Below are 14,007 nucleotides of genomic sequence, written 5' to 3'. Positions count from 1 at the left end.
TACTGCTTAGTGGAAGGGTTAAAATACAGACTTAACGACAATTAAAGGTTGAAAAAAGCAATGAGTGCAATAAGAGATGCAGAATGCTTTATGAGTTCAGAGGGAGAAGGGAAATTCCAGGGTCCAAACTCACTAGGAATTCACAGTTCACTGGGCCGAGCAGATACTGAACTGGAAGGATAATGCAATGTTTAAGAACTGTACTGGAGGAGTTTTCCCTACGCTGCATGCACCAAAGGAGGGAGAAACGGGACTTTCTTTCACAGCCTGAGGACGGCTGGTGACATCAGCAGGGGCTTCCAGTAAGGGCGGGGATGGAGGCGGCCAGGGCTGGTTGTCCAGGACACCTCACAACTGCCTGCGCTGGTGAATAGGATCTGCGGCCAGTGCAGAAAAGGCAGTGGTTGAGCAAAAGACCCTCAAAGGGAGGAGAGCTGCTTCTGAGAAGTGAAGGAGCCTCAACGAGGGATTGGATCTTGGGTAAGGCTGTAATTCCAGTGGGGAGGCCACAAGGGTGTCTGGAACCCCAGCCACTCGTTTCAGCCCTCAGGAGTATAGAGCGAGGCAGAATTCCTTAGACCCGCTCTCCAGCCCACTACTGGGAGGGATGGGGGAATACTGCAATAACATGAACCTGTGGCCAGCAGTAGTGGACACGGAGAAGAGAAAGAGGTGTGGATGACCATCAGCGGCCTCCGTGGTACCAACCCGGGAAAGTGGACAGGGAAGAATTATACTGATCAGAGGTCCTGAGCCTGGTTACTGGGAAGCTGGGGTGTCACAGGGGAGGGATGCTGGTGAGAAGTTTTTTTGAAAGGGTGTTGAAGACTTGAGCATGCTTGAAGATGGAAATGTAGCTATAAGAGATCAAATGGATGGACCAAGTCCTCTGGAGCAAGAGCGGAAGTCCAGGGTTGGCCATAGAAAAGCCATGTGTGAGGGATGGGGTGGGGGAAACAGAGGACCAGTGAACCAGCAAGGACATTCTAGGGTCCCTGCCCTAGACAGAAGGCAGGAGCTTCCTGGGCCCACAGCAACTGCATGTTCAAAATCTCTGGAATGTTCTTGGCATATAGATTTGGTGAAGGTGTCTGTGCCCCTCGCCTGGGGCCCCCCACTGTATTCCCTACACTGCAACTTTTCTGCAGAGCAAATCTGTTTCTTTAACATTCAACATGTCTGAATTTCGCAGCTACTCTGTGGCAGGCAACAGCTATGCCTCTGTTTTAAAACAACCTGTAGCCTTCTCTCCATAACTTCCTGTTGCCCTCGGGATGAATTCCTAACCTCCTTACAATGGTGTTTAAGGCTCCTTATGATCTGGCCCCTGCTTACCGCTCTAGTCTTATCTGTCCTCTCCTGACCTTGCACTCTGCAGTCCAGCCACATTGAACTGCTTGGAATCTTCCAGAAGAACTCAACCCCTGCCTGGAGGGGCTTTTCCCATCTACCTCACTAATTCCTGTTCTTCCTTGAGGTAGGCGCTTAGATGATACCTCCTCCAGGAAACCTTTTCTGGTTCCCAAGGCTGTCCTAGGTGCTTCATCTCTGTATTCCCAGATTACCTGACATTAACCTCTATCAGAAATCTTATAAAACAACACGATAATCACTTGTTCCTGTCAATTACTTATGAGGAGGGATTGTGTTTGGTCATTATTAGTACATTATTGATGTTCTATACCTATGGCTGATTCATGTTGAGGTTTGACAGAAAACAACAAAATTCTGTAAAGCAATTATCCTTCAATAAAAAATAAATTTAAAAAAAGCTAAAAAAATCACATGGAATATCGTTGATAAAACTCTTTATTGTTCTTACCAACAACATTGGACAGCAAGGAGACTGACCCAGTCAATCCTAAAGGAAATCAAGCTTGAATAGTCACTGGAAAGACTGAAGCTGAAACTCCAATACTGCGGCCACTGGATGTGAAGAGCTGATTCACTGGAAAAGACCCTGATGCTGGGAAAGATTGAGGGCAGGAGGAGAAGTAGGTGACAGAGGATGAGATGGTTGGATGGCATCGTTGACTCAATGGACATGAGTTTGAGCAAGTTCCAGGAGACAGTGAAGGACAGGGAAGCCTGGCGTGCTGTAGTCCATGGGGTCGTGAAGAGTCGGACATGACTGAGTGACTGAACAGCAACAACTGCTGATAAACCTCTTACTTACATGATCCCCCAGGGTATAGGTCAGTCCAGCTTCCATCAAAAGTGCTTGTGCCTGATCTCTTTCCACAGGATTAACCCAGGAGGCAGCTGAGAGTGAACTCTCTGAACTGCTGTCAGGCCCAGGGGGAAATGTCTGAAGGGCAGAGTTGGTGTGGAGCAAGGTGGAAGGGCTAGCTCCTTCCCTACCTTCTGAGGAGGAGAGGCGGTGAGTTGGTGACCGTAAGCCCTCAGAACAGAAGGAAGGATGGTGGGCCAGTGGTACAAGTCCTTTGTTCATTTCTTCAGCAAATATGTTGTAGGTGCCAACCACAGAGTAGGCATATGAGGGACTGGAGTATGAGGGTGAGCGAGAGGGACACGATTCCTGGCTTCAAGTGGTACGTAGTTCAGTTGAGGAGACACACAAGAGCAAAGATGATGAAAGAGAGGAAGGAGCGGCAACCAGCAGAGAACACAGCATAGGAGCTAACTCAGATTGGGAGGCCAGGGAAACCCTGTGGAAGAAACGGTTTAGTTGAGATTGAGAAAGCTTAGGGTTAGGTTAGCCAGCCAGGGTAGAGCAGGAGAATGTTCCAGAAAGAAGGAACAGCGTGTCTGAAGACCTGCCTCAGGGCAAAAGCCTGGTACTTCTCAGGACTCGGGGGACACGTCTTTTGGAGCGAGCTGGAGGGCAGGGGTCTGAGGTCACAGAGGGGTCAAAGGGCAGGCCGAAGGGAAGAAGAATGCTGGGAATAGAAGTCAGTCAACCTGGGGTACTTGGTGGGAGCCAGGTCACACGGGGCTTTCAAAGCTACACAAGGAGCTGTATTTCATTCTGAGAAAATGAAGACCACTTAAGGGGCTGAGGCCGGTGACAGACATGGTTAAATTCCCATTTTAGAATGCTCACTCCAGTGGCAGGTCAGGAAGACGGCAAGGATACAGGCCAGGCGGCAAAGACTTGATGCAAGAAGGATACTGTTTTGCCCATGGGGGTGTCCACTCAATTCATTCACCTGCGCCAGAGGCTTGCGGGACCCAGAGGTGGCCTGCCAGCTCACCAGGCTCTCCCCAACACGCATCCTTTTCCAGGAAAAGTCTCTTCACTCTTGTTGCCAACAACAACTCCAGTGGCTAAATGTCCTCACCACCCCCGTTTTCCAGGCCTGCCATAAAATGGGTCTCAGAGGAGTCCAGGGAAAAGAGGCGAGTTCAGAATTGGTCTGTTCCTAAAGAGTGAAACAGGAGACGGTACAGACAAAGGCAGAGGGGACTCGACAAAGACTCAGAGACACAAAGTCGAGATGTGAGCCAAAGATGTGTGGGCCGCAGGGTGCAGGGCCAGAAAAGCTCCTTGTTTATGAAGTTCATGTTTCCTAAAGGTGGAGCTGGACTTAAGCTCCTGTGAAAAGCAAACTGTGGAAAATGCCAGTGATTCATGGTGGAGGGGAATCAGCAGTAGAAAGAAAGGGAAACAGGTCAATTACCTCCATCCTGCCATCCCCAGGGACCTTGAAACTTGATTTTTGCCGAATGCACTGGCGAATACTCACTGGCCTCCCTCTATTCTGCTCTAAAGAAGGTGCCACTTTATTGTTCAGATTCATTGTATAAAATACAAATATTCATCCAGAGTTCTCTAATTAGCATCCAGAGAGCTGCCTTGGCTCTGTGCGTGTAGGTTGAATCTTCCTTGCTTGCACCACAATGTATTAATAAAAGAGTAAGATGATTCACTCACATCACATCTCTCTGATCCGAGAAGTCTAAATATTTATGTGGTCTTTCGTTTCAAACCTAGAACTTATTGTAAGCACCTTCTGAATCTCAAGTCTTTGTGCCTGACTTTAATTAACCATTAATAGGAACATTTACTGACTGGTGCGCAGGCTAAACAGGTTTTGGCTTCCTTTTGATTTCACAAGAAGAATCCACACCACCCCCCTATACCGAACTGATAAGACCTGACATCTGATTAGAAAAGGCAAAACTAATTAGAACTGGTGCAAAGGGGATTGTTTGAGTCACTTACATTAATGCACATTACAGTTAAATATCTGTCAGATTTTCCATTAACCCTCTTGCATTTCCATCTCCAGGATCAAATCTATTTCTTAACCTCATACCCCCTTTTTCCCTAGTTAGAAACTTGGTATTCAACAGGCTAAATTACCACTAATGCTTTAAATGCATAGCTCTTATGGACTGATGCAAGCCATGGACAAAGACCTTGAAATGAGAATAATAGAAGCCATTCCCCTAACGATGGATTTAAACCCTATGTATTATGATTCCAAGGCCAACATACTCTTCTTGCTACTATGTTTATTTCTTCATGGAGGGAATCAAGAGTTAATTGTTGCTTTATACCAATTCACTTTATTGTGATCCAAGCTATTGCATACTAGGATGATAAGGTGAAATATGAATGAAAGTGGAATATCCAGCAGAGTTCTAGTTTATGAAAGGTTAAAATATTATGCTCAAAGTTGAACTTGAAAACTTGGGAAAAAGCCCAGATGATTTGTGCTCAGTTACTACATAAAGTGGATTTCAGGATGACGATGAGATAGTAGGTGTACCCAATGGGAACCCAATAGTATTAGGGACAGATGTCTCCTTCTGATTAAAAACTCACTGAGGAGAGGAACCATGCCTTCCTGATTTTTAGATGAATGCAATGAGGGTTCTTTGGATCACTTAAGCTTTTAGTTTTCAATTCCAGACACACTGTAGATTCTCAATAAATTTTCATCATATGAATGAATGAATACATGCAAAAATTATGGTTTCACCCTCTTGTAAAACTCTGTGACCCTGAACAGTTTCTGAAATCTTGATGGATCATGTTAAAGGAAAAGAGAGTGATTAAATTTTCTTTATCAGTTCAAAAATCTAACAAAGCCTTTGGATTTTTTGCTTTGCAAACTAAATCACATACCACTCCCTTGGGTTTTTCCCATTTTTATCAGGGATCAGAGGTACCAGTAAGCCTGGCAACAAATCAGCCTAGTAACAGAAGCAGGAGTAAGTCCACAGTATGATGAAAATAGAGCAACTTGAAAACACTCTCTGATATTTTAATTTTTTAAAACTTAAAATATTTTATTTTCTCCCTTACTACATCACACCTTCATCTTTTTTCTCAGTTGTAGTATCAGTAAATACTACTGATAGAGAGTAGGGACTCAACAAATATTTTTTTGAATGAATGAATATAGCTATTGCTAGAGTGAAGACTAGAACTGTACTCAATTTAGCTTAGAATCTTTAGTTCTTGGCTCCAGGTTGGGCAAACAGGAGATTAGAGATCTGTAGATTGGGATAAGGCAACTGCAACAAAACTAGCTCAAATTTTGCCTGATGTAGAAAAAAACTGAGAATGTAGACAACAGTGAAATGTCAAACAGATACCACAAAGAAAGACCCTGTTAGCACAACTCAGACCACCTATAGCTATTTCCTTAGGCAGCATGGTGTTTATCACTAGGCTTAAAATCAGATGAGTTACTGACTAACTCTAAGCAAGTTATTTAACCTCTCTAAGCCTCAGTGTACTCACTTACTGATATTAAAAAAAAGATTAATAATATCTACCATTTGGATGGTGAAGGACAGGGAAGCCTGGAGTGCTGTAGTCCATGGGGTCACAATGAGTCAGACACGACTGAGTGACTGAACAACAGCCATTTGGATGATTTATAAATGGCACAGAGTTGGTACTCTTGTTAAAATAAACCAATGAACACCAATAGAATGTGAGCAAAATCTCTTCTGCTAATTTTGCCGGTCAAGAGTTTTCAGTACAGATTATATTAACATGTGTGTCTGGAAATTTACTCTGGATTCTGGCCTTAGCCCTAGTTTCATGGGGCATCAAAAACAGATTTTGCTTCCTTTGTAAACATAAATGATGTACTATCAAAGATAAAATGAAAATATAAAAATAATGCTCCTTGCCTGCCACGGGCAACACTTGCACCAGCTCTTTTTCCTTTTGCCAGCCTAACCCAGCCAAGGTAAGTCATAATGGAAATCATCAAATGGTTGAGGGTCATTTGTGATGACCACCTAGACTTATCTCCCAAGTCTCTATCCTAATTTCAAGTCTAGATTTTAGGTCACTTGTGAAATCATGAGTTTGTTACCATCTTTCAAATTCACTCCTGGATTCTGAGTATACTGACTAATCTTGTTTGCCAGCATTTTTAGGATTTTGGCTAGGTTCTGTCTTTGGCCCTTCATGCTCCTGACTTCCCCTCACTTGATTCTGGCCCCTAAAACCAAACCCCGGCACTAGCCTAACTGACTGACACTTTAACCAACCTCTACCCCCAGCAAAGGGGTGAACTGAATGTTATATTGTTGTAGAACTATGAATACTAGTAGTATTCTCCTACTAGAAAAGGCATTCCCAATTGATTGAAGGTTCTATTTCTTCTCTGGAACTTTCTCTGGGCAATTAAAAGGATTCAGAAGCATTGTCAGTACACGAGAGAATGCTCCAACGTCAGCTAGGCCAATTGGGAAACAATCTTTTGAGTGTTCATCTTTAAGATCAGCTACACCCAAGACTAACTTAAAGATGAGGGGAGGAGAACACTGCTTGATTTATGCCAATGGTTGATATACAGAGTACTGAAGGATAAACTTGGCTAGGTAGAGAGAGTGGGTTGAGGTTCCTAATATATGATCGAAGAACTTGGCTTTAAACTAAAAAGGAAATGTACAAATTTATGTTTTGGTCATAACAAACCATCCATTCACTGGCTGCCTTCCCTCTCAGAATTTTTAGAGATGGGAAAATTCTAAACCAAATATAGAATCCACTCGAGTTTCATGGCTCTAATGTTAGAAAAAAAAAATTCACACTTTCAAGTGTCTGATTATATAGCTCTGAAAAAGACTGTATTCTAGTTGAAGAGGTTAAGGCTTTGAATTGAACTCTCATGAGCCCTGGTCAACCAATAATTCTCTTACACCTTAAAGCAAGTATTCAGTGACTTGAAGATAAATCAGAACTGCATGCACTACACCCCTCTCCTGCCCTCTCCCATAACCTTCCAATAGGAAAAAGAAGAAAATTATTGCCAGGAGGGATTTCCATTTGCCAAGCCCCAAACATCAGCAAGACAGAGTTGCTGAAGACATTTTGTGAAACACCAAATACCATTTGTTCTCCCAGCCTCCAGGGAATGGATTACTTAAAACCACTCCAGGCATGGAATGATAAAAATGTCTCCCAACAATTCGATTATGCTGTATCCAACTCTTGGGTGTCATTCACATCTAGGAGAACAGGGTACCCAATAAAGAGAGAAGGACATATGAACCCCTCAATTTCAGCCTCTGCCTGAGCATGCAGCCCTGGGTGGGTTCAGAGTTCTGAGGCTGAAGAGAAGGTCATCTTTGCCTAACCTACTGGGTAAATTCTAAACAAATGATCAACAAATTCAATCTACTATTTTGTAGCAGAGAGCCGAGATTTCCACCATTCCCGAGCTAGAGTGTCCCAATTAGCATATCTCATTAGTAAATCTTCCTGTGTTTGACACAAAGTAAGTATGACAAGCAGGAAAAAAAAAAAATCCATGACTACTATTTTTGTTCAGGATTCTTTAGTTGATAAACATAAGAACTGTTTAATTTCCAATCCCTGCTTGCCCATAACTTTGGTCATGAGTATCAGAGATTTGGCTAATTTGAAATGAGAACACAGATCTCTACTCTCTGCTATGAATGGCAGAGTCAAAACTACCCTCTCGGAGTTGAGAATACTTGGCAACATACTAGATGAGACAATAAAAATGGAAAAACCTAGAAATATGTACATCCAAGTGAAAATCACTTCTCAAAATGATCATCTTGGGAAGCAACTCATTTACTTCTTTATTATCTTCAGAGAAAGTTCACAAAGAAAATTTGCAATGCAGTTCCATCATACTGTAGCTATTCTTTGTTTTTTTGACCCAATGTAGCAATACTCAGTTTGACTGTTTTAAAAAATAACCCTGACAAGATGAATATTACTGTATTGATAATAATCTCCTTGATGTGCTAAAAGCTTTGAAGACAATCCCTGGGAAAAAACTCTGCAACTGTAACAGCACCATGATGAGAATGGGCCCAACCCCTCTAGACGTGAATGCTTTCAAAAGGGTGACATTTGACTACAGAGCTGTGATACACTTGCTCACAGCTCAGACACAGGACACTTGAGTCATACTTCATCAAACTGTTGAGTCGGAAGGGACAATACAGTTCAACTGATAAGGTTGAGGATTAGGCTTTGAATGGAGAGCCACTGCCTGCCAGCCAATGTCACCCACCATGTCTGCTCCCTGAGGTCCTTATGAAGATGAAAATTATCTTGGCATCATAAGTGTCGCATGTACCAGGAAAAGTAAAGAACTATCTAACACACTGGAAGATGCTTGTTAGTTTGTCCATTAGCACCCATTGGGGTGCTTGGGCCCTGGGGAGCTGGGGTGGAGGCCAAGGAGTCAGAAATGTGGTGGACAGTTGTTGACATGAGCGATGGAGGCGGAAACAGGACAGAGGATGTTGGAGGTGGCAGGAAGGCTCCCAAAGAAGGGCTGATGGGGCACCAAAGAGCTATATTTCCTGTTGCACATTGTTTATTTTGGTTAAGCTCCGTAATGCTCATTCTCAGGAAGGTCAAAGGTCACACAGATATTTTTTGATTTTTTTTCTTTAACAACTCTGAAGGTAATTCAAGATGAGACTTTACTACCCCCCAAACTTAATTTACTATGTAGATTATGTAAATATGGCTCAGTATTATAAGAAATATTTCTTTTGAGAATTTCACAATGATCTACAAACTCATTTCCAAGCAAATCCTACTTGTGAGTGGTACAGCCTCATGGCTGAAAGTACAGCCTTCAAAGTAGACCATTAGAATCATGCCTCTGCTACTTGTTATCCGCGTAACTTTGGAAAACTTACTTAACTTCTCTGAGCCTCAACTGTCTCACCTGTAACATGAGAATAATGGTAATTACTTTATATGAGTAAATGAGATACCAGTAAGGGAGACAGAAGTCATGTTAGTCCTAAGTAGTCAATAAATCATGACTCTTAGTAATATCTCATTATTTATTATTTCCACTTTTACAGTCAGAAGTCCAGGCCCAGGAAAGGTAAATCATTATCCACTCACCATAGTGCTAGACAGAACTAAGTTCTCTTTTATTCCTCGAGTACTGCTTATGTTAAAATCTGAGACTTACTCCAAGGGATCTCCTACATAAAAGTAATGCTTGTTAAAAATATTTTGATATCATATAAGGCCTTTTCCATGATAAGCACAGTAGTAGCCAACTTTATTCTAGATGCTGGTCTAAGAAAGCTATCACCTGTTCTCCCCAAATCCTAGGATATACATTATTACCCTCATTTACAGGTGAGAAAACTAAGGCTGACAGAGGTTCACTGATTTGATTGAGGTTCATACAGCTAGACTATCCGAGTAAGAATTTAAACCCAGATTCAGTCACAGCAAAATGGCTACACATAATATTAGAAAGTAATTCCACAATACTGTTTGTTTTCAAATGATCCCAAAATTACCCATGTTAAAAATGGAACTTTGTAAAGTATACACAGCACTCTACTCCAAGCCCATTCTTCACAATCTACGATGTAGGCGGTTAAGAACCGAGAGCTTTCTGTGGGACACAGCTCTTGAATCTGGCTGGGTCTGGCTTCCTCCTGGCGTGTATCTAGGGCGAAGGTTAGCTTGGCCGCGGTCTGTGCGGCCGGTGGCATTCTGTTCTGGGCAGCAGCCGCACAAACGACTCGAGGAATGTGATTGGAATGAGGCTCTGCGCCGTCACACTGTCCTGACATATTGTTTTGACATGTCACATGCTGTCTTTGTGCTTGGACACTAACAGAGACCTGTCAAATTACATGCACAAAGCAACATCCAGTCTCCCTTCCTGACTTCCTTCCTTCCTTCCTCCCTTCACTTATTCCAGGAAGGATTTTTTCCTTTCAAATTCCCTGGGGAGCAGCTCTGATTCACCAGTGCTCTGGAGACAGAGCTATCTCCTCACACGATTCCTGTTTGGGGCAGAATAAGATCTCCGCTTTATGTTAACCGCAGGATATAAGGTAACCACAGCCTTTTTTTTTTTTTTTTTCTGTTTGTAGTCATGACAATTTCACCCTTTAACATTAACTCACACATTACTTTCTCCAGCAATCTTCCCTGATGTCCCCCTGCTCGGTAAATACCCAGCCTTCGTGCTCCATATATCATTATCCTTTCCACTCAGTATTAAGATGATTGTTTTAAAAGCCTGTCGCCCTCTCCAGACTGAACTTGAAGACAGAGAACACGTCTTACTTGAGGGGGGTACTCAAGCCTTATGCACAAGCGTGGAGTCACAGCAGGATCTACTATGATGGGTTGGACATTTAGACATCTCAGTGGGTTGGTGTGGGTGGATATTTGTCATTCAACACTCTTAATATCACGTCTGGCCTTATTTCAGTACTCAGCATAATCACTACATCATACACACGGCAGGGACTCGGAACACGCATGTTGACTTAATGACCGATTTATCGACTGAATGAATAGGCACCAGGCATGGGCATTATCAGAAGATTACTGCCAACCGGACATGCCACTAAAGGCACTGATCCTCAGGCGACACTCTTAACAAGCAAGAGCAGACCCCAGGGACAGTGGACGATGCTCTTGCCTCCGGACGCCTCAAGGGAACCGTCAGGAGGCCTTCAGAGGCATCTGTCAGGACCACTGCTGTCTCTGGGGTCTTGATTCTGTCCTGACAGGAGCACAGCGGTAACCAGAGCATGCAGAGCGAGCTTTGGGGGACTCTGGGTGGGGAGGGGCGCGGCCCTTACCTGCCTGTGCTGCGGGGAGACTTGGTACCCCAGTCCCGTGATAGGCTGATTCTGCATCTTCTGCAGGAGGATCTTTTGCTGCAGTGGTAACGGGGCCCTCAGCAAGGGCTGGTTCGAGAGCGACTGGGTGGGCTGGGCCGCTGGCTGCTGCGCGGTCGGCTGCGGCTGAGGCTGCTGCGGCGGCGGAGGCGGCGGCGGCTGCGGCTGCGGCTGCGGTTGCGGCTGCGGCTGCTGCGGCTGAACCGTGACGGAGCTCTGCTGCGGCTGCTGCTGGGTGTAATGCAAGAGTGAAGGCTTGCTCTGGGAAGGCAACACGGAAGGCATCTGCTGGTTGGCTTGATCCGAGTTGAAATGGAACAAAGGCTTGGTGCTGCCGTGCCGGGGCTCCATGGCCGGGTGCGGGGTGCTCAGAAAGCTCCGGCTGAGGTCCTGCGGCTTGGGTTGCAGGAGCACGTCCAGCGGCCCCCCCTGGGCCGAGGGGCTGGCCTTGTACAGGTAGTTCGCCATGACCTTCGACGGGTTGCCGCCGCCCGCGACCCCCGGCATGGTGGTGCTCTGGGGGCTGAACGGCTGCTGGCCGAAGGACGGGCTGGGGATCTTCTCCTGCCCGAAGGGACCTGGGGAGGGCCCTGCCGAGGAGGGCAAGGCTGGCCAGCTGGCGGGCTGCTGCTGCTGCTGGTGCTGGTGCATCCGGACGTGCTGCTGCCGGTTGGCGGCAATCTGTTTGAGCTGCTGAGCGTGGGACACTTCCTGCCAGCTGGGCAGGGCCCGGGCCGCTCCGGAGGCCGGCGGGGGCTGCGCCTGGCTCTGGGGGACCGACGGGATCGGGGATGAAGCGGAGAGGCCCGAGCTGGCCATGGAGAACGGGGGCCCGGCGGATGAGGGCCTCAACTGCGGGGAGCCCGAAGAGCCCTGGGTCAGGCCAGGGGAGTATTCGCTTTTGATCACCGTCTTCTCCAGGGGCAAGGACGGCCGGGGAGTGCTCCTCTGGCTCTGCTGACCCAAGTCGATGTTAAACGGGTCATCCTGCTTTATGGTGGCATTGATCATGTTCTCCAGCTCAAGGTCACTCATGGGAGGCACAGATATATTGGTCAGTTCGTTAAACAGCTCCTGCAGTTCGGGATCCATCAGCTGCTCCCCGGGATCATCTCCGTACCTGTTAGAGAAAATATTCTCCTGGGTCACTTGGCCATCCCCGTGCTTGCTGCAAGACAGCGTTTCTCCAGGCTCCTTCTTCACTTCCTTTAAGCCCATGTTGAACAGACCATTTCCAGGAGAGTGGGTAGGAGGGGGCGGCAGCGTGGCAGTCTTTCTCAGGGGTGCTTGGCTCATGGGCAAGGTCCCCGACATCATCTGACTTTGTCCATTATTTACTGGGAGGCCCCCTGGTCCTGCAGCGAGATTTTCACTGACACGGATTCTTTTGATATCAAGAAACGAGTTGTCGACAAAGCCATTGGGCCTCTTGCTGTTGGCAGGAGACAGGTTAACGATCTGTTTTCTTTTCAAGGAACCCTGGAGCTGAAAGACAGATGGGGAATACAAAAAAAAACAGAGCATGAGATATTAATCCAGGTATGTGTGTAGTCAAAGGAGACAGAATATTTGAATGTTCTTACATTTACACATGTGCAGGATGAATTCAAAAAGAAAAGCAAAAATGCGGCCCAGTGTGGAAGATAAGGAAACTTAACAGTAGCACAGACAGGGCAAAATGTTCCTGGAGGAGCATGCCAACGAAGGGTGGGAGGTCACAGAGGTTCCCATGATTGGTACCCTGGTCAGTGGGTGAAGAATCCATCACATGTCATCGGGAGTTATTGATAATACCTATGGTTAATCACCAAAGTGGTGCTGTTTTCTGCAACAGGCCAAACTATTCCACACGCATGCACACACAACTCACACAGACACAGGCCACTGGACTGAGCATAATTTTGACCAAGATGGGAAACAGCACAGAGTCTAAAGCTGAGACCCAATTTCCAGTTTCTTTTGCACAGATTCAATCCCTTCACCACTCTTATCTTCTAAGTGAGTAATTAGAATGTTTGCCTTGTCTAAGGAGACAATCTCTCTGTTGTTTAACTATTTTTCTTCCTATGATTCTGCGGCTTTGCATTCAAGCCCCTGTAGCAACACTGTGTGGGTGCATGGCATCTATGGGATTATCACTTATCATCTGAAACCCTCTAAGCACGGATTTTCCTGGGGATTCATTTTTCATGTGGCCTGTCTGTAAGTCTTTTAGCCAAAGCCGAGGTGTAGAGAGGCAGTACTGCATGATGGTTAAGTACTCAGGCTCTGGAACTAGTTAAGGTGAGCTCAAATCCCAATCTGTCACTGAGCGCTAAGTGATTCTGGCTCTTGACTTCTCCAAGCCTCAATTTCCTTACCTGGAAAATGGGCACAGGACCACTTAACTCATAGAAAGACATGAGACACTGGCTATCTAATTTTACGTTTGGTATTGTATATGTTTCAGTGCTACTCTTTCAATTCGTCCTACCCTCTCCTCCCCACTCTGTGTCCACAAACTTGTACTGGGAACTCAAATGCAGTGCTCTGTGATAACCCAGAGGGGTGGGATGGGTTGGGAGGTGGGAGGGAGGTTCACAAGGGATGGGACATACATATACCTATGGCTGATTCGAGTTGGTACATGCAGAAACCAACACAATGGTGCAAAGCCATTATCCTCCAATTTAAAATAAATAAGTTTAAACAAAAAACCAAAACAATTACCAAAAAAGAAAGACATGAGACATGCAAACATTTGGACAGGCCATCCCCTGGAGAAGGAAATGGCAACCCACTCCAGTACTCTTGCCTGGAAAATCCCATGGACTGAGGATCCTGGTAGGCTACAGTCCATGGGGTTGCAAAGAGTTGGACACGGCTGAGCGACTTCACTTTCACTTTCACTTTACCAAAATAAGAACTCAATAAAGT

General features: G+C 45.4%; 1 protein-coding gene across 1 annotated transcript in view; it reads right to left on the bottom strand.

Annotated features, from left to right (window-relative positions):
* MAML2 (mastermind like transcriptional coactivator 2) overlaps positions 1–14,007 on the bottom strand; it is a 397,278-nt gene that overhangs the window by 120,437 nt on the left and 262,834 nt on the right. The window contains exon 2 of the mRNA XM_043897378.1: positions 11,053–12,576. Coding sequence (XP_043753313.1) covers positions 11,053–12,576 — 1,524 coding nt within the window. The remainder of the gene's footprint in view (positions 1–11,052; positions 12,577–14,007) is intronic.

The sequence above is a fragment of the Cervus elaphus genome, chromosome 1 (assembly GCF_910594005.1).
Source record: "Cervus elaphus chromosome 1, mCerEla1.1, whole genome shotgun sequence".
NCBI classification, from domain to species: Eukaryota; Metazoa; Chordata; class Mammalia; order Artiodactyla; family Cervidae; genus Cervus; species Cervus elaphus.
The sequence above is the reverse complement of the archived record's forward strand: the minus strand, read 5'-3'. Positions and strand labels throughout refer to the sequence as shown.